The 27,199-nt window shown below is 36.1% G+C and overlaps 1 protein-coding gene across 1 annotated transcript in view; it reads right to left on the minus strand.

Moving 5' to 3' along the window:
- Positions 1-5,497: 5,497 nt before the first annotated feature.
- LOC150107630 (cyclin-L1-like) overlaps positions 5,498-27,199 on the minus strand; it is a 401,380-nt gene continuing 379,678 nt past the window's right edge. The window contains exons 9-10 of the mRNA XM_090391981.1: positions 17,871-17,946; positions 5,498-6,436 (exon numbers count right to left, since the gene is read on the minus strand). Of these exons, the coding sequence (XP_090248107.1) occupies positions 5,944-6,436; positions 17,871-17,946 (569 nt within the window). The 3' untranslated portion in view covers positions 5,498-5,943. The remainder of the gene's footprint in view (positions 6,437-17,870; positions 17,947-27,199) is intronic.

Raw genomic sequence — 27,199 nt, forward strand, 5'->3', positions numbered from 1 at the left:
TTGGTCTCCTGGGTTCCAATATAATCTTTGTAACTCTTCTTTGCACCCTGTCTACTCTGGTTAACAGGAGAAAGAGGTAATATGTAGCTGTCAATAAACTTTTGAATGGGTGTTATAGGATATCATCTGATGAAATTTTTCATTATATATGAAAGGTGGGGAGAGAACATGGGGGCATCCATGGATTTCTGCCAACGTTTGTTCACAGGCAAGAAAGGGATGAGAGATAGGCGATTCTCTCAAGAGTAGTGAGTGGGTGGAATAATTTGCCTTTATCAGTAGCAAGTGCATCTAATGTGAATGAATTTAAGGGAAGGTATGACAGCTGGTTTGGGTGATTTATAGCCTCTCTCAATAAATCCCTGCTTCCCTGGAGGTCTCAGGTAATAATAATAAATAAAAAATTATACAAATATATGTCCCCGCAGCTAACCTAGTGGCTGTGCACTTCGCAGCCATATGCCTGGGGAAGGAGTGTCCTAGGTTCGATTCCCGTTGGCAACGTGGGCGTAGATAGCAGGGTTCCCCCCCCCCCATTTATCCTGGGGTTTTTCATTCCACAAAGCAGGCAAACCAGTCTTGAGAACTCAACACTACAGGACATAGAATACACTGGGGCATAGGGGCTGACCACCTTATCCTGTGAACGGTTTGAGGTCCGATGATTAATAAACCTTCGACACCGCAATGTAAAAGAGGGTATGATGAGATGAGATACAAATATATATAGATATAAAATCCAAATAAACATGTTTTACAGTGGAACTACATTAAACACATATCTACATTCCTCTTATATTAAGGTTTTCTTGTGTTGTAATTCTGCCATCACATTCTAGATGCTATATACATTGGAGATGCATCATCGAGATTCTTGGAATTACTAATCCACCATTCTTGTTGGTGGATTAGTGATTAGTAATTAGCGATTCAGATGCTGTTTCAGCATCTGATGCTGTTTCAGCATCTGAATAGCTTCCTAGAACTTTCTTTCAAACCAGGTTTTTGTGCGGTGTAGGGACTTCAAACATGCCATAGCATCAACTTCCAGTTGATGCTATGGCATGTTTGAAGTGCATCTGATAGGCCTGTCTTACTATAGTGTAGGAATTTAACGTGACATCAATGTTTGTCTTTTGTTATTGGAATGGTAAAGATAGAATAATTACTTTGAAAGACTGCTAAATGAAACAAGCAGTGACAGCATGATGGGAGCAATCAGGAATAGATATCAATACTTAAAGTAGAAAAAGCAATTGAAAAGCTGAATATGGTAAGGCAGTGCTGGAGTCTATGATATTTGACCAGAAATGCTCAAATATAGCAGTATATAAGTGCTAGCACCTACATTGCATAATTCAGAGAGTTGAATTCCAGATGATTGCAGAAGAGCTCTCATAGGATCCATCTATAAAAAGAGAAATAAACCGAATGGGAGAATTACTGAAGAATTTTACTGGTTAGTGTTCCAGGTAAGATTTATGCAAGTATTCTTGAGAAACACCTAAGAAAAATTGTGAAAGGGAAGATTTGAGAAGAACAAGGTGGATTCAGGCCAAATAAGGTTGGTCAGGATTAAACTTTCACTTATAGTTGAGAAATCATAGGAATATATCTGGATTTAAGTTTTGTAGATCTGGAAAAGGCATATGACATGGTGCCAAGAGGAAACATGTTCAAAATGCTAGTTATATGGCATTATAAGCAATATTTAGTCTATACTTCAGTTGCAAGTTAGCAGTTAGAATAGGATATACAGGAAGATGGTTTGATGTTAAATTAGGTTTGAGACTAGGATGTACATTATCCCTGTTATTATTCATCATCTATTTGGATGAAATTATGAAAGTGCTAATAAACCTGATCTTAAAATTGGAAATGTTAATCTCAGATCAAGCAGATGATGTTATACTTCTAAATAAATCAAGTACAAGTCTGCAAGATTACATGACTAAATTTAATAACTGCTGTAATGAATTTGGTATGAAAATCAGGAAAAAAAAAGAACCCAAAACTACGAAAATAGCAATAAACACAGAAAATATTAACTGCATCCTGAATGGAGAACATATGCCCATTTCAGCTATTTAGGCATAATTTTTAGTGATGTTGGCAAATTAACTTCGGAAATAGACAGCACAGGTTTAATACCACTTTTAAAATTAGCAAATCTGGTATGGCAGGAAGTCAACTGAAATTTATATGGCATAAGAGAGAAATTAGTCAAAACACTAAATTATCTGTATATACAGGGTGTTCGGGATAAATTTGACATATTTATAATTAATTATATTTTTCCGTAAGTTACACGTATTAACACACACTTCTCTTCATTTAAAAGTTTGGACCCTTCTTCATTCATATACAAGATGTCAGAAAGGATGGATAGCTGGAACCCACCTGAATCATGGAAGAGAATAACTTGTATCATGATGATTCGTGCCCGCCATCAAAATAAGGATATTACGACTGCTGCCCAATGCTCCCTGAATACAGTAAAAACAATCAGGCATGAACTAGAGACTTGCAATGGTGACTACGAGGATGTAGCAAGAAGAAAGATCCCTAGCAGACGATCTGATTGCGTTCGTACAGCAGAATTCCTCGCAAATCTGCAGGAACAGGTGTTGAAGAACCCTGGCATTGGAATTCGGGCTTTGTTCATGGAGTTGCTAACTGTAGTCAAGCCCTGGATAACAAGGGTAGCCAATGGTAGGCTGTATGTATGGCAGCAGGATTCGGCCCCTTGCCACACCTCTGGGAAAAGTCAAAAATGGTTGTCTGAAAATTTCTACGACTTCACCAGTCCAAATGTTTGGCCTCCAAACTCCCCAGACCTTAACCCCATGGATTATTTTGTATGGGGCGCAGTTGAAAAAGACACCAATCGCACTTCCAGTAATACAAAAGCCCAGTTAATGGATAAAATTAAAACAGTTTTTGCGGCCCTTCCCAGGGAGACTGTAGCATCAGCTTGTTCGAGGTTCCGAAGCAGAATTGAAGCTGTGATCGATGCTAATGGTGGTTATTTTGAGTAAATCTTGTTGATAGTATTGTAATTAACTCTGCCTGTAATGTTTTTTTGTCAATTCATTAAATTTAATAGATACAAAGAAGATTTTCTTTTTCCTTACGAAACTGTCAAATTTATCCCGAACACCCTGTAAGTACAAAATTTTCTTTATTTCTAACCTATAAGTAAAAACCCAATTTTTACTTATAGGTCAGAAATAAAGCACTTAATCAAAGAATGGAAACTACAAATACGAGAGTTTTGAGAAAATTAGAGGAGTGAACAGTTAGCATCAATGGCAGTATCATATTAGAAAAGAACTTGACAATGTGAGCATTCAGGAATGTGAAAGCAGAGGTAATCTCAGTTAGTATGGTCACTAAATCAGAATGGGAAACAAAAGGTTAGAAAAACAAATGTTTTGCCCAAATAGCAAGAAAAAAGACCTAGATCTAGGTAGATTGATACAGTAAAAAATGACTTTGAAGACAGAAATACAAAATCTAATAATATTGGAATGTTGACAGATAGCAGGTTTTTATTATTTTTTAGTGTGTGGTAGAAAATACAAGAAATTAATAAGCAAAACTATACACAGACTGACAGTTTAGTTAGCCAATCAATAGCACTATCTGGGCATAAATGCAAGTTCCAAGGAAGGAGTGTGTGGGGCAGTAGTCAGTGATATGATGAACAGCAGCCACACATGCAAAAAGGTGACTGTGAAATTTCCCACAAATGTAATAAGTGGGCACAGCAGCCTTAATCTGATCCTAAATCTGTAATTATAAAGTTGTTTGTAGTTCATTCCAGAGTTTCCTCCATCAGTCCTAAGACCACAAGCCATATGGGAGATCTGGAGGTAAGGCAGCAAGCTGAGGTGGAGAGATATCTTGATATATCGGAAGGTACATTATTTCAGTTTTTCCTTATTTCTTTGATAGTAGCATCTTATCTTCTGAAGCATGGAGGAGAGATGTGGGAAAGAACAGGTAATCATGGGAGAGGAGTAGATCTTAAGGTACCAGAGGTGGTTCTCATTATTATGTTAAGCTGTGTGTCCACGAGAGTTGTGTGGTGACTCGGGTTTCAAACTGGCGAACAATACTCTGCAACAGGGCCAGAGCCAGGACTGCTGTTCTAAGAGCCAAGGCATTACCAGCCAGAAGTTGTTGTCAGTTTGTCTATAAAGTTGTTCCTGGCAGATATCCTTTTATTTTCCAACTGTTTTTTTGTAAGTTAGACTGTGGTCAAGTGTGACACCAAGGTAACAAGGGTTTCATGGATTAGAGTCCTGTTGCAGAAGTTTATTTTAGTTTTCCGTGAGCCTCGGAGTTATTTATGTCAAAAGGAGAAACAACAGTTTTGCTGGGATTAGGAGACAGTCCCCAGCTTCCAAAGAAATTTTGTAAGTGACCTCAGAACTCTGCTCTTCATGTAGTACTATCATAAAATCCTGTATACTCCTTGAGACACATTCCAGAAATCTGATGATGGCAAATAAAATCTGGAAGTATACAACAGAGTAAGCAAAGCTGGTACAGTGGGAAGCCTAGTGAATTAATTTATATGAAATAAGGGAGAATTTAGTCAAACCACCAAACTAGCAGTATACAAGATAGTACTAAGACCAGTTTTAAGTTATGGATCTGAGAGCTCTGAGAAAATATAAGGTGTCTGAATACATGACATGAATCATGTTGAAAATGAAGACATTAGGATGGAACTTGGCATTATTTGCCATTAAGGATGCATGGGCAGAGTTAATCTAAAGTGGTTTGGTCATTTAAACAGAATATGAGAAGAAATATTATCAAAATCAGGTCTTTGATGTGAAGGTGTCAGAAAAAAGACCTGGATGAAGACCAAGGTCCAGATGGATTGATTCAGTCAGAAGTGCCTTATAGAAGAATGAAATGTCAGATATGACAATATTGGAATGCTGAAAAATAATAGACAAATTCGGAGGAAAATATTTGATAGGAGATTAATAATATTGTAAACTTAATCATGTAGTGCTGTCATAGCAACCTGAACACTCCTTGAGGATACAGATCAGGAAATTGATATTTCTTCTATCAGTCATTTTTGAACTATTTTTTTTTTTTTTTGTCAAAATCTCTTCCCCATGATTCAGTTAGGGTACTTGACAAAATTGAAGATGTTTCGTCTACTCTCTCTACAGACTGCTCTGAACAGGGGTACTTTAATTTTAAACACCTTGTACACATCTGTATTCTTAAAAAAAAAAAAAAAAGGATTCCCCATTTAATTAACTTCTACAGATAACAATAAACTCTCACCATAGCAAACACTGCTATAACAAACCTAATTGAAACCCCCATCAGCTTATTTCAAAAAACTCCATTATAGCAAAACTCTTCATGTATTCATTGTGAGCTCTCTCTATAGTGAGAGTCAATAACAGCCTTAAATAAGAAGAATCTGGTCTGTTTGTCAAAACTAAATATGGCATTCAAAAAAGTAAACATTTATTTTAATGGATATATTTACAATATATTTCATGGTTCTGAACTTGTATGAAGTTCCACTTCTATTTATTATATCAATAAAATACATGATACAAAACTAACTAATTCAATACATTATTTACACAGTTCATATACACATACATTTTGAAAACATATTTAAGTACTTTTCTTGAGCTGTAGATATAAATTCTTCATAAATGTGATTCACAGCACTAAAATCACTATCTGGCATGAAAGATTAACATCAAATGAAACCTGAGAAAATAACGAAAAAATGTTTTGGTAGTCTTCTTTATACATTTCACATAACAGAATAAGCATAACATAATTGTGGATAACAGTGATTCACAACAAATCATTTTCCTAAGTTTTATAAACTTATGTACATTTCAGCCTGAAATATTTATTATGTCCCACCTACTTCACCCTAAGCTAGTTTCACCTACGATTTCTTTCATGGGAGTGACTACGACTATGGTGACTAACATTTTTATTTCTGTCTTTTCTTGATTTATGCAATTTTTCATATGATGAATTGGTATGATGATTTCTTTCGTGGGAACGAGAACGTGACTTATGCCTGGACTTTTGTCTTTCTTTTCCCTTGTAAATTCGCTTTACAGAATGCCTATGTGGTGAATGACTGCGAGATCTGCTTTGGCTTCGACTTCTTTTTTTCTTGCGAGATCTATGCTTTGATGCACTTTCCTTAGTATCACGTGTACAAGAATGTGAACGGGAACGCACTTTCAGACGCTCTTTATAATTTCTAGGAGGAGTTTTGGCTTTGTGTTTAGGAGATGGACTATGACTTGAACTATGACTTTCAGATGAACTTGTTTTTTCTTTCTTTCCATGAGAACTTGGTGGACTCTGGTCCAGAGAAGGACTTCTTGTTTTCTTTATTAAACTTATATGGTTGCTTTCAATCCTATTAAAGAAAACACATAAATGTAGCAAAAGTTATATGAATGCAATATAAGATAGCAGTGTTAGTGATAATGCTAACTGGGGATAATCCACACTAAAAGAGAAATACATGTACTTCTGTTCCCACAGGAACAGAAGTTAGTTTACTAACTAAATTGAAGCACAAAGATTTCATTACACACTTCATATACCCTCATCAATGTGGGTTAAGAAATTAAACATTCAAAAGTAATTATATATATAATTCTACAACACACATACAAAAAGTGTGCAGGTGTGTAAGAAGAAAGCAGAATCCATTGATATTTTTCTTGAACACCTGGAAGGTGCAGTTCTTGGAGAACAGGAACAAATGGAATAACTGGTTTGGTTTTTCTTGATTTATTGTAGCTGCACAGTAAACAAATACTGAGCTGCAGCTGCTCATCAAAAAATAGAAACATCTAGGAGAAAATCACTGAAATGAGACTCTGTCTGTCTGTCTCTGTGTGTGTGTGTGTGTGTGTGTGTGCGTGCGTGCGTGTAGGAGAGGGAAATCCTCAATTAGACTGCTCTCTCTTTTAGACAGAAATCCATTTTTAGGGAAGTTTTTGATGATTTACCTGAAATGTGAGAACAGTATTGGATACAATTGCATGAAAGTGTGTGTGTGTATGCAAGAGCACTAAAGCAATACACTATTAGCAAACTTAATGCTATATAAATAAGATAAGATAAAATAAATAAATAAATAAAAAAAACTTGCTCTTTCACACACATGTATTCCATGAAACAAGTGTCAAAATGTATAATGCTATAGTGGAATGGTCTTCTATTCAATTGATAATCTCCACGGCTGAAATAATGGGCTTGCCTATATCACATGTATCCATCACTAGGTGGTGGATAGTTTGTGCTTAATCATTATGCAAAGAAACTGCAAATGAAATGAGCATATTCTGCATTACTGAACTCCGGATTTATCACTACTATCACAAGCATTAACAAAACAGACTTGTGATAGTAGTGACAAGTCTAGAGTTCAATAATGCAGAATATGCTCATTTCATTTACAGATTCTGCACCAGAAAGCAGAATCTGTACATGGCAGCTTTAGCAGGCTTGGTTTCCTAAGAGTAGCATTCGCCAGCAGTTATGAGACGCAAGATTACCAACCACACCTAGGAAATGCAAAGTGCAATTCATTTACAACAAAGAAAGTTGGTTGTGAATGAATCATAATACAAAGGGAAAAACAAAATTCAAGAACAAAACTGTAAAGTGGCTCATTAAATGTATGCAGATATAGTAACCTTATATTAGGAAAGTATCAACCGATAATAATGTTAATAAGTGCAAGGTAACCAAAAGGATTACAAAGCTCAAGTAAATTTATTTATTTTATTTTTAAAGCAGAAACATCATCAACATCAAATTCCTGTCATGTACCCTCAAGGGGGTGTACAAGATATGATAGTACTACACGAAAAATTTACATCATTACTAACTTCTTATCTACAATTTTCCTACAAATCAGTCTGTTACTTGTCAAGACTCCAACATTATCAGATCTTATATTTCTATCGTCTAAGGCACTTTTTACCGTATCAATCCACCTATATCTTGGTCTTCCTCTGGGTTGTTTTCCTGCCAACCTGGCAGAGAACACTTGTTTTGCTAATCTTTCTTCGCCCATTCTGTTTAAGTGACCATTCCACCTGAGATTAGCTTTGCTAACGCATTCCTGGATGCTGACAATGTCAAGTTCTTTTCTAATATCCTCGTTTTTAATATGATATTGCCATTGATGCCATCTGTTCACACCTCTAATCTTTCTCAGGACTCTCGTATCTGCAGTCTCTAGTCTTTGGTCAAGTGTTTTACTTCTGACCCAGCTCTCAGATCCATAAGTTAAAACTGGTTTGAACACTGTCTTGTATACAGCTAATTTAGTGTTCTGATTGCCTACCATTCCAGCTTTGTTGATTCTGTTGTCTATTTCTATATTTAATTTACCATCTTCAGTAAAAATCTTGCTTAAATGTTTTACTTGGTCCACAGGTTCACAACACAGTTGATATTTTCAACAAATCTACCTATTTTCATTGTCTTTGTCTTTTTACTGCTGACCTTCATACCATATCAATTTCAATAGTTATTCAATTTAGTCAGGGAATCTTGCAAACTTGTAGCGGATTTATTTAGGAGTATAACATCATCCACATAAAGCAAAGAGCTGACATTAACATTACCAATTCGGATATCATGTTTAATACCACTTTTCTTCATAATGTGACCCATATAGATAATGAATAACAGAGGGGATAATGTACATCCTTGTCTCACACCTGATTTAACATTAAACCATCTTCCTGTACTTCCTTCAATTCTAACTGCTGACTTACAACTCAAATAAAGACTAAGTTTTGCTTGATATAATGCCTAATTGACACCATATAACTGTAGAGTATTGAATAGCTTCTCACTTGGCATGTCATATGCCTTTTCCAAACCGACAAAACTTAAATACAGATCTTTGTTATATTCCCATGATTTCTCGACTATTTGTCGTAAAGTGAAGATCTGATCCTGACAGCCTCTATTTGGCCTGAATCCAGCTTGTTCTTCACCAAGCTTTTCTTCCAAAATTCTTCTCAACTGTTTCTCAAATATACTTGCATAGATCTTGCCAGGAACACTCAGTAGGGAAATACCTCTGTAATTCTCACATTCAGTTTTATTTCTATTTTTATATATGGGAACTATTAGAGCTCTACTCCAATCATCGAGAATTCGTCCCTCTGTCCAGGCTTTCTGAACTATGCAGTGCAGCCACTGTAAGACTTTTATACCACCATACTTCAGCATTTCTGGTCGAATATCATCTACTCCTGCTGCCTTTCCACATTTCAAGCCTCTGATGGCTTTTTCTACTTCAAGTATGGATATGTATTCCTGACTGTATGCCTGTTGAGTGTTTTTTACCACTGTGCTGTCATCACTGCTTGTTTCATTTAGCAATTTTTCGAAGTAATTACTCCATACTTCAAGGATATCTTTTTCTCCCGTTTTCATATCACCTTTATCATTTCTAATGCCTTTTAGCACTCTTTCCTCCATTTCTAAGCTTCTTCAACAACCTCCAGAATATCTTACCATCTTCTTGATATTTATTTTTTATGTTCTTGCCAAAGTCCTCCCATGACTTTTGTTTAGCTAGTTTTATACAGTGTTTTGCTTTCTTACATTTGTCTCTGTATCGTCTAAGAGCAAAAGCTGACTTACTTGCCAGGAACTTATATGCTTTCTTCTTTTCCTTCACTGCCTCTTTAACTTACTATGTCCACCATGGAGTTCTGATTTTTCTATCCTTGCAGACAACCTCACCACATGCCTCTCTGGCTGAATGAATCAGGGTTTTCTTTAAGGCTTGCCACTGAATCTCCAAGGTTTGGTTCCTGTTCTCAAACTCTTTCATTTTTTTTCAATAATCTTTGTGTATTTTAGTCTACAGTTCACATCTGAGAGCTGCTCAACTTTTATTCGCTTTAAAGCTTTCTTACATGTTATTCTTTTCAATATGAAATTCAATTTTATCCTGCTCAAGACTAAATAGTGATCACTTCCAATTTCAAATCCTCTGTACACTCTGGTGTCCTGCACCAGGGAGAAAACATCACTATCAACAATAACATAGTCAATGAGACTTTTCTAATTCCTTGCCTCTTCTCTCCATTTGAATTTGTGCACATTTTTATGTTGGAACATGGTGTTAGTAATAATCAGTCCATGTCCTGAGCAGAAATCAAACATATATCTGCCATTATTATTAGCTTTGCTATTTTCTCCAAATTTTCCCAAAATATTTTTGTATCTCTGACAATCATTTCCTACTCTGCTATTTAGATCTCCAACAAGGACCAACCTCCAGAAGGGTGAAGAAGAAGTAGAGTAATGTGGGCAAATATGAGAATGGGGAACTGGACAATGAGACTTATTTGTGCCTATGGTCCCACAGAAGGTTCTACTAAGGTAGAAGTGGAGGAATTTTTCGAGGCTTTAGAAAAAGCAACTGACACAATAAAAAAAGGAAAAGTTGGTCCCTGTTGGGGATCTAAATAGCAGAGAAAGAAATGATTGTCAGACATACAAAAATATTTTGGGAAAATTTGGAGAAAAGAGCAAAGCTAATAATAATGGCAAATATCTGTTTGATTTCTGCTCAGGACATGGACTGGTTATTACTAACACCATGTTCCAACATAAAAATGTGCACAAATTCACATGGAGAGAAGAGGCAAGGAATAAGAAAAGTCTCAATTGACTATGTTATTGTTGATAGTGATGTTTTCTCCCTGGTGCAGGACACCAGAGTGCACAGAGGATTTGAAATTGGAAGTGATCACTATTTAGTCTTGAGCAGGATAAAATTGAATTTCATATTGAAAAGAATAACATGTAGGAAAGTTTTAAAGCGAATAAAAGTTGAGCAGCTCTCAGATGTGAACTGCAGACTAAAATACACAAAGATTATTGAAGAAAAAATGAAAGAGTTCGAGAACAGCAACCAAACCTTGGAGATGCAGTGGCAAACTCTGAAGAAAACATTGATTGATTCTGCCAGAGAGGCATGTAGTGAGGTTGTCTGCAAGGATAAAAAAATCAGAACTCCCTGGTGGACACAGGAAGTTAAAGAGGCAGTGAAGGAAAAGAAGAAAGCATATAAAACGTTCCTGTCAAATAAATCGAATTGTGCTCTTAGAGAATACAGAGACAAATGCAAGAATGCTAAACACTGTGTAAAACTAGCTAAACAAAAGTCATGGGAGGACTTTGGCAAGAATATGGAACATAAATATCAAGAAGGTGGCAAAATATTCTGGAGGTTGTTGAAGAAGCTTAGGAATGGAGGAAAGAGTGATGTAAAAGGAGTTAGAGATCATAAAGGTGACATGAAAACGGGAGAAAAATATATCTTTGAAGTATGGAGTAATTATTTTGAAAAACTGATAAATGAAACAAGCAGTGATGACAGCACAGTGGTAAAAAACACTGACCAGGCATGCAGTCAGGAATACATATCCATACTTGAAGTAGAAAAAGCCATCAAAGGCTTGAAATGTGGAAAGGCAGCAGGAGTAGATGATATTCGACCAGAAATGCTGAAGTATGGTGGTATAAGAGTCTTACAGTGGCTGCACTGCATAGTTCAAAAAGTCTGGACAGAGGGATGAATTCCCAATGACTGGAGTAGAGCTCTCATAGTATCCATATATAAAAAGGGAAATAAAACTGAATGTGAGAATTACAGAGGTATTTCCCTACTGAGTGTTCCTGGCAAGATCTATGCAAGTATACTTGAGAAATGGTCGAGAAGAATTGTGGAAGAAAAGTTTGGTGAAGAACATGCTGGATTCAGGCCAAATCAAGGCTGTCAGGATCAGATCTCCACTTTATGACAAATAGTCGAGAAATCATGGGAATATAACAAAGATCTGTATTTAAGTTTTGTCGATTTGGAAAAGGCATAAGACAAGGTGCCAAGAGAGAAGCTATTCAATACACTACAGTTATATATATGGTGTCAATGGGGCATTATATCAAGCAACAGTTAGTCTTTATTTGATTTGTAAGTCAGCAGTTAGAATTGAAGGAAGTACAGGAAGATGGTTTAATGTTAAATCTGGTGTGAGACAAGGATGTACATTATCCCCTCTGTTATTCATTATCTATATGGATTACATTATGAATGAAAGTGGTATTAAACTGATATCAAAATTGGAGATGTTAATGTCAGCTCCTTGCTTTATGTAGATGATGTTATACTTCTAAATAAATCTGCTACAAGTCTGCAAGATTCTCTGACTAAATTCAATAGCTGTTGTAATAGATATGGTATGAAGGTCAGCAATAAAAAGACAAAGACAATGAAAATGGGCAGAATCATTGAAAATGTCAACTGTGTTGTGAATGGAGAACCTGTGGAACAAGTGAAACATTTGAGCTACTTAGGCACGATTTTTACTGAAGATGGTAAATTAAATATAGAAATAGACAACAGAATCAGCAAAGCTGGTATGGTAGGAAGTCAATTGAATAAATTCATATGGAATAAGAGAGAAGTTAGTCGGAACACTAAATTAGCAGTATACAAGACAGTGTTCAAACCAGTTTTAACTTATGGATCTGAGAGCTGGGTCAGAAGTAAAACACTTGACCAAAGACTAGAGACTGCAGATATGAGAGTTCTGAGAAAGATTATAGGCATGAACAGATGGCATCAATGGCAATATCATATTAAAAACGAGGATATTAGGAAAGAACTTTGACATTGTCAGCATCCAGGAATGCGTTAGCAGAGCTAGCTCAGGTGGTATGGTCACTTAAACAGAATGGGCAAAGAAAGATTAGTAAAACAAGTGTTCTTTGCCAGGTTGGCAGCAAAACAACCCAGAAGAAGACCATGATATAGGTGGATTGATACGGTACAAAGTGCCTTAGACAATAGAAATATAAGATCTGATAATGTTGGAGTCTTGACAAGTAACAGACTGATTTGGAGGAAAATTGTAGATAGGAAGTTAGTAATGATGTAATTTTTTCATATAGTATTATTATATCCTCTACACCCCCTTGAGGGTACATGGCAGGAATTTGATGATGATGACAAGGACCAACTTTTCCTTTTTCATTGTGTCAGTTGCTTTTTCTAAAGCAGCAAAAAATTCCCCCACTTCTACCTTAGTAGAATCTTTTGTGTGACCATAGGCACAAATAAGTCTCATTGTCCAGTTCCCCATTTTGATATTTGCCCACATCACTCTACTTGAGACTGCCTGCCATTGAAGAAGATTAGCCTGGCTACTCCTTTTCCTTGATTGTCATTTCCTGAATATAACATTTTGTATTTTTTGCTCAGAAAGATCTCACCAGTTTTTGTCTTTTTTGTTTCAGTCACCCCTATTATGTCGATCTGGTACTTATCTAATTCTTTGGCTAGCTCCATTTCTTTGCCATTCAAGCTTCTTATGTTGATAGTACTGATCTTTAACTCTGGTGATGTTGAGTTGAGGTGTGCTTTCAGATTTGTTCCGGTAACTGACTTTTCGCTGTTCATCCTGGCGAAAACAATGGGGGCCTTGTTTAACCGCCAGCCAGTATGAAATTCTGTCATGTTGTACCATCATTTGAAATTTTTGTTTAAGCCAATAAGAATACAATTTGGTCGGCTAAATCCGAAATTGCCACCCCTTCCTCGTTCGTTCAGTATCCAGTTAGAATACCCAACAAGGTACATCACGAGAAGGTGAGGATTGGACATTAGGTCTGAAGTTTGTGGTTTACATCATGTGGATGAAATTTCAGCCAATACAGAATAGAATTTGGTCAGCTAAGACAGAATAGAAATGAAGCAAACATCTGGAGAGAATCTCCAGTCAGTTCTATGCATTCCTTATAGGTTATGTGGAATCTCATCATTGTTCATTGAAGCAGAAAATTATTCCAGATGCCTGAAGTAATTCCCCATTTTGAAAAATTATTAAATGAAAACAAATATAGCCTAGTTAACACATGCCTGGGTGACAGATAGTTTGTGCTTAATCATTATGCACATTAAGAAATTTGCATCATCTGTCAGATGAAAGTCTTCTGCTGACAGATAGTTTCCAACACTAGTGTGAAATTGTCACCCTTTATTTGGAGCCTAAGTATTTGAAAAGAAAGTACCACGTCTAGTCTAGAACAGAAAAATTGATATATTTCATCCTAGCCTGACCATAATACTATGATGTACAAACTCTACAACCTTCTACAGAACAGAGAGGATCCCCCCCCCTCATTCCTCTTACACATAACAGCATATATTCTGCCACAATAGCAAAGTGACAGAAAATACACAATCAGGATATGAATACTTGAAGCTGATAAAGCTATCAAAAACTTGAAATATGATGACATAGTGTTTGTAATGTCTATACTGTATAATCCCTGAAGGTTTAGTCACAAAATCAAACCCAGATGATTTGAGCAGAGAAGTTATTTCCTGAGTCCAGGAAAGAATTATTATTATGCTAGCATACTTGAGAAAAGGTAAACAAAATATCACTGAAAGGAAAGTTGGCAAACAACAGCAAGATGGAAACTGATTTTTATCTTACAAGAAATAGTAAAGAAATCATAAGGAACATAACGATCAGCTTCATTGGTGTCAAAAAAAAAAAAAAAAAAAAAAAAAAAAATACAATAAGGGTATTATGATAAAAACTTCATATCAATAAATCTGTATAGATAAAGGGATTCTCGCAAAGAACAATAATGAATTATTCTTTGCGAATAATAATGCTTATACATAACTCGCAAATCAGGCATTAAAATTGCAAGATACATATTTTGTGTTAAATTAGATGTAAAGCAGGGATGTACACCATAACTGCTCTTATTCTTATTCTTCCTTTCCAGGCTTATAGGCCAAGTGGCCTGATCCAGACTCAATTCCATCTTTTTTAAGGGTCTTCCTGTGCATCGAGTACCTTTTGGGTGGTAATTCAGAATTTGTTTAGGTATTCTGCTTCTATTCATTCTTAGTATGTGTTCTTTCCATTTTTCTCTATAGCAAATCACTGTTTCATTTAGGGAGGTTGTAATTCCAAGTTTTTTTCTGATTTCGCTGCTTCTCATTTTGTCCATTATTGTGACTCCTTCAGTTCTGTGCAGAAATTTCATTTTGGATGATTCAATTCTTCTTTCATCTACTTTTTTTTTACTGTCCATATCTCACTGCCATAAAGTAAGGTTGGTTTAGCAATATTGTAGATTCTTATTCGTGTGTTTTTGTACATAATTGGGTTTAAAAATTTTATTTATAATGCCTGTTTTAAAAAAGTTTGATATCTTTGGTTCTATATCAGCTTCATTTTCATATGACATTGTACAACCTAAATATTTGAATGTATTTAATTGCTCTATTATTTTGTTGTTTATTACTATTTTGCTTATTATTGGATTAGCACCTTTGAAGGCAATGACTTTTGTTTTGTCTGTTGATATTTCCATACCATATGTTTTTATCAGATTATTTAGAATGCATAATGATTTTTGTAGTTCATCTTCATTATTTCCAAGGATTATTTGGTCATCAGCAAATAAAAACTGAAAATGATAAGGAACCATCTTCAGTTTTTAGAAAACCACATACAGGGAGATATTTACACAAACAATCACACCATCACCCTTCTCAACAATATGGTATTTTAAAAACACTAACCCACAGAGCGAGAGCAATCTCACTTACGCCACACCTTCTTGGCCAATGGCTATAATCCCCATAAGATAAACAAAATACTAAACGCTGCTAAGAAACCCCTCTCACTATCCACCACAGAGAACTACAACAAAACAGTCACCATCCCATACATGAAAGGCACATCCGAAAAGATTTCAAGAATTCTTAATAAACATGAACTATGCACCACATTCAAACCGTGTAGCAAATTAGCAACCCTTATCCACTCACCCAAGGACAGCATCCCCCCCCCCATCACATCCAGAAGTCTACGAAGTACCCTGCTCATGTAATCAAGCCTACTACAGTCAAACAGGAAGAATTGTGAACATCCGCATCAGCGAACACAAAAGATACATCCGGCATTACCACTATGGCAAGTCAGGCCTAGCAGACCATGCTCTGGATACCCCTGCACACAGGATCAACTGGAAAAACACAGAAGCCCTGAAACACACTTCAAATCTCAACAAATATGGCTGTATAAATTTGCCTAAAATTTGGGAGACAGTCATCTTAAGAAAAAACTAGTACCGTTTTTTTTCTCTGTTTAGGACTCTAGTCTCATGTGATAGCTGCAATTTTTTTTTTCATATAGAGGGCGCCAAAATCAGGACTCTAGTCTTTGTGTTGCTGCTACAATTTTGTTTAACTAGTCCGTTAATTACACCATGTTGTTATAATCTCACATATTATGACAAACTGTGTTTTTGTGCTCTGAAGATGCTGGTTATAACACCAGTGAAATATCAGCAATAAGTTAATAAATTAATTATTTACTTATTTTTCTGTGTTCTAATATATACCATTTAAAAATAAACAATATGTACGACGAACACATAAGTCTGTCCACACATTCAAGCTAGAAGATAATCTAAGATAAGTATCCTAAGCACTGATCTCCATACCATCCTTCAGTGGCGCAATAACAAGCTAGTAACTTTCAGTACTTCCAAAACACAGGTCTGTCTTTTTTCTTCCAAAATCGACCTTAGTTCTTCTCCCCCTAACCTTCGATAATGACAACTTAATGGCCTAGACCAGATCTTTCTTCTCAGACTTGATCCTAGTTTTTACTGGCATAATCACATCACTCCTATAGCATCATATGATTTGAAAAATATTTGGCATCCTTTTTTTTTTTACTCAAAACATTACTTTTTGTCTGTCAAGCTCTGAGCTCTATACAAATCCAATATTCACTCAACCTTGTACTGTTCCTACATTTTTTATTATTATTTGACACCTCCAGGGAGTCTAAAGACTCATCAAGGGAGGGCATCACTCTCTATCTCCACCACCCACAATGAACCACAACTACACCAATGCCATCTACCACTAGTATTTTCACAGACAATCACAAACATCCACGCCCACGGCGGGATTCAAACCCGCAGCCTTTTGGCTGGCGAGCGGATACGCTAACCACTTGGCCAACCAAGCTGGAATTTGGAATGGTACCTCTAAAAATTTTTTATGCTGTTCAGTTTTATTTTTCACATACTTTTTTCAACCACTGCATCACAGATATCAGTTTCCACATTATGTCTCCAGGTATTTCCACAGGTGCTGTTCAGCAGAAATGACATCTATCCTGTCCTTTCCCCATTGCTAAACCTGAAGTGACAAGAGCAACAGGTATCCAACACTCACAGTTGAAATTCTGACTCACTGAATCTACTTCTCCCATTCATCTTTCATTCCATCTATCCCAGGTCTGCAGAACAGACTTCCCCAGGAAGTAGTTCCCACAGATCACAACCTCCATTCTTCATAAAGAATAACAACACATTGCTCATGATCCCAAGCTTACACATGGCATTTATTCCCTTCAGATCTGGTGGCCTCTTGTGTGCGAGTGATATAAACACACACACACACACACACACACACACACACACACACACACACACACACCACTCTTGTGTTATAAGTTTTGTTATATCAAATGTGGGATCAATATATACATAAAAAAAAGGACTGAAATATAAATATTCATTAGTGTGTTCACATTTCAGTTAAATGAATGATTTAGTTCTAAACTAAATAAAAATAAAGGAAATTATTCACAGACACCCATTTCTTTCCTAAAATGAACAGTTTTCATTTATGATAAATCAGTGATGAAATGATATATGTAATTTCATATCATATACAATAATAAAGAGCTTACTTGGGGCTAATTTCAACATTCTTCAATTCTTCTTTCCTTATTTCATCTACAGGTGACTGACTTATTTTAGGAGAACCTGAAATGCAGTGGCATTATGAATTATGTCAGAATGTAATATGTTTCAAATAACTGATTTTATTAACACTCTTAACTTCAGTCATATAGAACAACAAAAATGGAAAAGCAAGTGTGGGAAATAAAAATTTATTGCAATCATTCACTCACACAAACCATATTTCAGTTCACCTGTGCATTAATTTGTATCTAATTAGAAATGAATTCTGGTGATGTTCCAAATTCGGTTTAGCTGAATGATAGGTTACTGGGTTTTTTTTTTCTCGAAGACAGCATGAATTAAGAATAATACTAACAGCAAAGATTAGAAAAAAAATAAATTAACATAACGAAAGATACAGGCAAGAGCAAGCAAAAATATATGTCAATAGGGCATATTTTTCATAGTTTTCTTGAAAACCTTTTCAAGAAAACTATGGCTAAGTGATCAAAATAATGATCAATAAGAAAATACAGCTTTATTCAGAAAATGGTAAGCTTTGAGTAATAATGTCCCCACTCCCATTAGTATTTAATGATGAGTCAGTGAGTTTTAAAGTGGCAAATGTGAGAAGTTTCAAACAATCATATACATGCTATCTTTTTTTTTTCACTCTTCTGAATCCTCACCTGCTAAAAGAGAAATTGTTTTTTTAGTTGGCACTGTTGATTATAAGGTCAAAATCTATAAAAATAAAACTGAATATGAGAATAATAGATGAATTTCCACTATTGAGTATTCTAGGTAAGATTTATGCAAGCACACATGAGAAGCCAAGAAACACTGTGGAAGATAATCTTTGGAATGAGCAAGCTGGGTTCAGGTCAAAGAGGGCTTGTCAGGATTTTCTCATTAAGACAAATAGTCAAGAAATCATGGAAATGTAACAAAGGATCCTTAATTCAGTTATGTCATCATAATAATGAATAAGTTTCCTGATCAAAATCAACCATATTCACATAGGAAAGCATGACCGGAAATGCCACCCAAAAGTGATAGGTGAAGCTGTTCGCCAGCGCTCCAGGTGAGCAACTGGGACCTCCTCGTTCAAGCTTTCGACATCGTACGAAGAACATGCATTGTTTTACAAATGCTGTGTGGCCGGACAGGTACCTCATTTATAGGTTAGCTGACGGTAATGGACAAGCTGTTGTATGAATGTATCATGAAAGGTACCCAAACAGACGTGTACCGCATCACCAAATGTTTGCGCATTTGCATCAGATTCGCATTTATAACTATGGATCATTCAGGGATCACAGGCTGATAGTGGGTGGCCCCGATCAAAGCAAAATCCCGCCGTGGAAGAGGAGGTGTTGCATGAGATGAACAATAATCCAGAAACAAGCACATGTGCCGTTGCCTCTGCTATATTGCGCTCCGAGTCCTTACATCCATTTCATCTGCAATGGGTCCAGTTACTGATGGGCAAAAATTATCCTCGACGTGTGGAATTCGAGTAGTGGTTTCTGCAGAAAAGTGCCATAGACCCGGATTTTCCAACTTGTGTTTTGTTCATGGATGAAGCTTCATTTACCCGTGAAGGGATCTTCAATCATCACAATGCTCATGTGTGGGCCCATGAGTACCCACACGCTGTGCGATCACATGCTGCACAACAATGCTTCACCATTAACGTATGGACAGGTATCGTCACTGACTTTTTAGTTGGCCCATACCTGTTACCACCCTGACTGGACTCCCAGAAGTATCGGACCTTTCTGGAAGAAGTTCTGCCAGATTTACTGAACAATGTTCCAATGACTGTGTGTTGGCAGATGTGGTTCCAACATGACAGGGCTCCAGCCCATTTTGGCATTACTGTGCATCAGTATTTGGACAGGTCCTTTGGGCTTGATGGATTGGGCATGGTGGACCCATCACATGGCCCCACGCTCACCTGATTTATTGAGCATTGATTTCTTTCTGTGGGGAACTCTTAAAGCCATGGTGTACAAAACACCTGTTGCCTCTGACATGGACCTCGTGGCAAGAATTGCCATTGCCGCTGCTAATATCCAGGAAACCCCAAGTATTTTCGAAAATGTATGGAAATCAACACACCATCGGTGTCAGGCATGCATCACTCCTAATGGTAGTAACTTTGAGCACCTGATGTGAAACCATATTATGTATCCAACTACTATTGAATGTTCAGTTATGCTTAATAAAGTTTTTTACACTACTTACTGCCCTGTGTTATTTCTGTATCTTTGTGTCCCTGTTAGTACCTTCCGGTGGCATTTCTGGTCATGCTTTCCTATGTGAATATGGTTGATTTTGATGTTCTCTACCTCCCCTCAAAGTTTGCATGCAGAATTTTGAACCACCCTGTATATATCCTCAAGGAGTGTTCACGCTACTATGACAGTGCGGCATGATTAAGTTTACATTCTCATTAATCTCCTATTAACAATTTTCCTTCAAATTACACTATTAATTATCAGCACTCTAATACTGTCATATCTAATGTTTCATTCTTCTTCTTTGCACTTATGACTGAATCAATTCACCTAGACTTCGGTCTTCATCTAGGCATCAAACATCTCTTTTGCTAACTCATCTTCTCCAATTCTGTTTAAGTGACCATACCACCTTAGATTAGTCCTGCTCACACATTCTTGAATGAAATGCCAAGTTCCTTTCTAATGTCTTGGTATTTAATATGATTCTGCGATCAAACTGTTCAAGCCCACTAATTTTTCTCAGAACTATCATATCTGTAGTATAATCTTTGATCAAGTGCTTTATTTCTAACCCAGCTTTCGGATCTATAACTTAAAATTTGAACACTGTCTTGTATACTGCTAGTTTAGTGTTTTGACTAATTTCTCTCATTCCATATACATTTATTCAACTGGCTCTCCACTTCACCAGCTTTGCTTATTCTGTTGTCTACTTTCAAATTTAATCTGCCGCCTTCACTAAAAACTGTGCCAAAATAGCAGAAATATTTTATTTGTTCTATAGGTTTGTCATTGAGAATGCAACTGAAGTTTTCGGTGTTCCTACCTATTTTCATAGCTTTGGTCTGTATGACCTTTGGTACAGCTGTTATTCAATTCTGAAACCGAATAATAGCTGTAAAAAACATGTAACCTGGAGGCTTGCACTAGATGTTTAGGAGACAACATCATCTGCATAAAGCAAAGAACTAAGTTTGATACCTTCGATTCTAATATTAGCTTTAATGCCACTTTCTTTCATAATGTGATTCATACAGATGATGAATAAGAGTGGAAGTAATGTGCATCTTTGTCTTACCCCTGATTTTACATCACACAATCTTCCTGTATTTTCTTCAATACCAACTGCTGACTTACAACTTAAATAGAGAATATGTATTGCTGGGTATATGTTCCATTTATTCCAAGTTATTGTAGTGCTTTGAAAAGCTTTTCATGGGATACCTTGTTGTATGCCATTTTCAGATCTACAAAACTTAAGGACAGTCCATGAACATTCAGAACATTTTGTCTCCTCCCTGATATTAATCTTCAATATTCTTACTCCCTGTCTTTTGTTTAGCTTTCTTACATTGCTATCTGTATTCTTTTATGGCATCTGATGACTTATTTCCTAGGAATGTTTGGTATGCATTCTTCTTTTTTCCACGACTGCTTCTTTAACTTCTTTTGTCAACCATTATGTTTTATTTTTTTGACTTTGCAGAGAACTTCACGTATGCTTCCCTAGTTGAATTAATCAATATTTTCTTCAGAGTCTGTAAATGAAACTGTTTCAATTTTTTTTTTTCCAATAATGTTTGCATAGTTTAGTCTACAGTTTATCTATAAAAGTTGCCTGTTAAATTCTGTATATATTGAAAAGGTGCCAACAGAAACAGTCCAAAACACCATATTAATATAGCATAAATGGGACATTATACTGTCTATATTTACAATTCTTAAGTTGTAAATCAGCAATTAGAACTGGAAGTACAGGAAGATGGTTGGATATAAAATCATGTATATATCCAACTGTGTCCACTATTTTCATTATTGAAATGGATCACATTATGAAGGAAAATGACTTTAAACCTGAAATTAAAATTGGAGAATTTAATCTTAGCTCTCTACTTCAGGCTGACAATGTTATACACCAGAATAAATTCAGTACAAGTCTCTGGAATTGTTCAATTAAAATGAATAACTGCTAAAACAAGTTTGATATAAAAATTAGCAATAATTAAAAAAAAAACTATGAAAACAGGCAGGAACATAAAAACTAACTGTATTCTTAATGGATGCAACTGATATTCTCCATGTTACTGCCTACCATCCATCTTCATTGGACATCAACAGATGCCGTATAGTCACTCAGATGCTCGGTAATGTGTCCCACCAGTTGTATGCTTTCTGAAGATCAGAGAGTTGAAGGAACTTTACCTTCTTCATTACTGTTTTGAGAAGTCCTCCTTCCATCCTCTTAGTGTGTCAAAAAGTATTTCCTTCCTTTGCACGACTCATGACTACAGGCCAGATGGTAGAAATGATAAGTGCTCTTAAATACTAATGTCAAAGAATGTTGACAACCTTGAAAATGTGTTAACTTAACAGAGAAGACATTTCCACATTCACATGCGAATACCAAACAAGGATTTTAAATGACCACAACATTTATGTTCTTGTATTGAAAGAAAAGACTTCCAGAGGATGATACTTAACTGCTTTCCAGAGGAAAAATCCTTGAATATATCTTAATCTCTAATGTTAAATATGGAATCCACAATATTCACTTAAATATGGAATAACCACTTACATTAGGAAAAATATCACTAATTATACAGTCTACCAACAAAAATCCAGCACAGACAATTTAATACCTCTGTAGAGATCCCTGGATTAACTATCACAGATGTATATGAACCTCTCGGTGCCATCTGACGTAATCCTGTTCTTGATGAAATTGTACCAGTATTAAATCACACAGAGCAACTTGACAGCAAAAAATGTTTATTCGGACACTCAACTAGTTTTGTGAAATAACAGTTTCACATCAATCAGGAGATATAATGAATAAAAAAAAAATAAACTACAAACAGATAATGACTGCAATATCATCATCATCATCATCATCATCAAATTCCTGCCATGTACCCTCAAGGGGTGTACAGGATATGACAGTACTACATGAAAAAATTACATCATTACTAACTTCCTATCTACAATTTTCCTCCAAATCAGTCTGTTACTTGTCAAGACTCCAACATTATCAGATCTTATATTTCTATCGTCTAAGGCACTTTGTACCGTATCAATCCACCTATATCTTGGTCTTCCTCTGGAGCGTTTTCCTGCCAACCTGGCACAGAACACTTGTTTTGCTAATCTTTCCTCTCCCATTCTATTTAAGTGACCATACCATCTGAGATTAGCTCTGCTAACGCATTCCTGGATGCTGACAATGTCAAGTTCTTTCCTAATATCCTCATTTTTAATATGATATTGCCATTGATGCCATCTGTTCACGCCTCTAATCTTTCTCAGGACTCTCATATCTGCGGTCTCTAGTCTTTGGTCAAGTGTTTTACTTCTATACCAGCTCTCAGATCCATAAGTTAAAATTGGTTTGAACACAGTTTTGTATACAGCTAATTTAGTGTTCCGACTAATTTCTTTCTTATTCCATATGAATTTATTCAATTGACTTCCCACGATACCAGCTTTGCTGATTCTGTTGTCTATTTCTATATTTAGTTTACCATCTTCAGTAAAAATTGTGCCTAAGTAGCTAAAATGTTTTACTTGTTCCACAGGTTCTCCATTCACAACACAGTTGACATTTTCAATGATTCTGCCTATTTTCATTGTCTTTGTCTTTTTATTGCTGACCTTCATACCATATCTATTACAACAGCTATTCAATTTAGTCAGAGAATCTTGCAGACTTGTAGCGGATTTATTTAGAAGTATAACATCATCCGCATAAAGCAAAGAGCTGACATTAACATCTCCAATTTTGATATCAGGTTTAATACCACATTCCTTCATAATGTGATCCATATAGATAATGAATAACAGAGGGGATAATGTACATCCTTGTCTCACACCAGATTTAACATTAAACCATCTTCCTGTACTTCCTTCAGTTCTAACTGCTGACTCACAACTCAAATACAGACTAAGTATTGCTTGATATAATGCCCCATTGACACCATATAACTGCAGCGTATTGAATAGCTTCTCTCTTGGCACCTTGTCATATGCCTTTTCCAAATCAACAAAACTTAAATACAGATCTTTGTTATATTCCCATGCTTTCTCGACTATTTGTCGTAAAGTGAAGATCTGATCCTGACAGCCTCTATTTGGCCTGAATCCAGCTTGTTCTTCACCAAGCTTTTCTTCCACAATTCTTCTCAACCGTTTCTCAAGTATACTTGCATAGATCTTGCCAGGAACACTCAGTAGGGAAATACCTCTGTAATTCTCACATTCAGTTTTATTTCCCTTTTTATATATGGGTACTATGAGAGCTCTACTCCAATCATCAGGAATTCGTCCCTCTGTCCAGGCTTTCTGAACTATGCAGTGCAGCCACTGTAAGACTCTTATACCACCATACTTCAGCATTTCTGGTCGAATATCATCTACTCCTGCTGCCTTTCCACATTTCAAGCCTTTGATGGCTTTTTCTACTTCAAGTATGGATATGTATTCCTGACTGCATGCCTGGTCAGTGTTTTTTATCACTGTGCTGTCATCACTGCTTGTTTCATTTAGCAGTTTTTCAAAGTAATTACTCCATACTTCAAGGATATCTTTTTCTCCTGTTTTCATTTCACCTTTATCATCTCTAATTCCTTTTACAGCACTCTTTCCTCCATTCCTAAGCTTCTTCAACAACCGCCAGAATATTTTGCCACCTTCTTGATATTTATTTTCTATATTCTTGCCAAAGTCCTCCCATGACTTTTGTTTAGCTAGTTTTACACACTGTTTAGCTTTCTTACATTTGTCTCTGTATTCTGTAAGAGTAAAAGCTGACTTATTTGCCAGGAACTTTTGATATGCTTTCTTCTTTTCCTTCACTGCCTCTTTAACTTCCTGTGTCCACCAGGGCGTTCTGATTTTTTTATCTTTGCACACAACCTCACCACATGCCTCTCTGGCAGAATCAATCAATGTTTCCTTCAGAGTTTGCCACTGAATCTCCAAGGTTTGATTCCTGTTCTCAAACTCTTTCATTTTCTTTTCAATAATATTTCTGTATTTTAGTCTACAGTTTACATCTGAGAGCTGCTCAACTTTTATTCGCTTTAAAACTTTCTTACATGTTATTCTTTTCAATATGAAATTCAATTTTATCCTGCTCAAGACTAAATAGTGATCACTTTCAATTTCAAATCCTCTGTACACTCTGGTGTCCTGCACCAGGGAGAAAACATCACTATCAACAATAACATAGTCAATGAGACTTTTCTTATTCCTAGCCTCTTCTCTCCATGTGAATTTGTGCACATTTTTATGTTGGAACATGGTGTTAGTAATAACCAGTCCATGTCCTGAGCAGAAATCCAACAGATATTTGCCATTATTATTAGCTTTGCTCTTTTCTCCAAATTTTCCCAAAATATTTTTGTATGTCTCACAATCATTTCCTACTCTACTATTTAGATCCCCAACAAGGACCAACTTTTCCTTTTTCATTGTGTCAGTTGCTTTTTCTAAAGCCTCAAAAAATTCCTCCACTTCTACCTTAGTAGAGCCTTCTGTGGGACCATAGGCACAAATAAGTCTCATTGTCCAGTTCCCCATTCTCATATTTGCCCACATTACTCTACTTGAGACTGACTGCCATTCAAGAAGATTAGCCTCGTATTTTGTGTTGAATACTATGGCTACTCCTTCTTTTCCTTGATTGTTATTGCCTGAATATAACATTTTGTATTTATTGCTCAGAAAGATCTCACCAGTTTTGGTCTTTTTTGTTTCAGTCACCCCTATTATGTCGATCTGGTACTTATCTAATTCCTCAGCTAGTTGAAAAAGACTAAAGACGTAATTGTGCACTTGTACTATATAGACACCTGATGGTTGCTGACATTGTGTGCTACATGTTTTATGAGAGAGGACTATCTGCTGTAACATCACATGCCTTGTTTTTTCTTGTTGCCCTGTTATGGGTATTTTATCATTTTCAATGACTCTTTGAATGCTCTTGAGTAGAAAGTGTAATCTATGTGGATCATTTCAGTTTACTGCCATACTTCTCATTTGGTTTCAGTTGTATATGCTGTCAATCATCAATTGTGTTTCTCTCTCCAATTTTTTTAAATGTTCAGACACACGTATCTCTCCCAACCTGCCTCCTGTCCTATATAACAAAACTCACTGCTACAGATGATCTTGTAAATGACAGGTTTCTTAAGTGGTGGATGGTAAAGTTTTTGAAATCCTAAAGAGATTAAAAATCTTATTAAGGGGATAGAAGGTAACTTTGATATCCTGTTGATGTAGTGATTTTGATATCTTGTGTGTGAATGACCGCATATCGGAAAGACTTGTTTTTCATGTTAATCTGGTTGTATGAGGGAGGGGGGGGGTAAGATTTTGCTTACCAATGTTCTGTTGTAGCCATTCTTTGGTAGGATGGAACTGAGGTAATGAAGCTCTTGGTTCCCTTTATCTATACTGCTGGTGATTTTATATTCTCTCTCTCTTAGGATCCATATAGTGCCAATTTTTTATTGCACCAGGTGGTGATGGGATGTGGCTTGCAAGTACTATCCAGTACGAGTGGCTTCCTATAAACCGAGTGACTTAGTTCGTTTTGTTACTATCTTTGTTATCTGTTGCTTTCTAAATCAAAAGCGAATTTGATCCTAGTGAAATTGGGCATGAGATAGATTCTTGTAGTTGGTTAGTAGAGTTAGGCCAAATGATGAAAATACTATCGATATAACATGGCCACACTTTAGGGTGTGTTCCATGGTGTTCTAAGTCTTTTTTTTCCAAACCACTCTATGAACAAGTTTGCTAGCAGAAGAGACAGAGAGAAGTCCATTGCTAATCTTCCCTTCTGTTCAAAAGTTTTTCATCTTGGAATTTAAAGATGTGGTTCATACAATGCTTAAAAAGTTCCACAGTATATGGTGGAAACAAATACTTGTGTAAATGTATAGTTTATACTCTAGGCACACTAGTGAACAAATTAGTGATGTCAAGACTTGTGAGTGGATCAGTTGATTCTATTGTAAGATCTTTTGAATATATTCAATGAAGTGTAATGTGTAATAAAAGAGTGTTTTGCCAATGCAAGGACTTGGCAG

Source organism: Typopeltis vanoorti, chromosome 4, assembly GCF_054136105.1.
Source record: "Typopeltis vanoorti isolate ZY-2024b chromosome 4, IOZ_Tvanoo_1.0, whole genome shotgun sequence".
Lineage (NCBI taxonomy): Eukaryota > Metazoa > Arthropoda > Arachnida > Uropygi > Thelyphonidae > Typopeltis > Typopeltis vanoorti.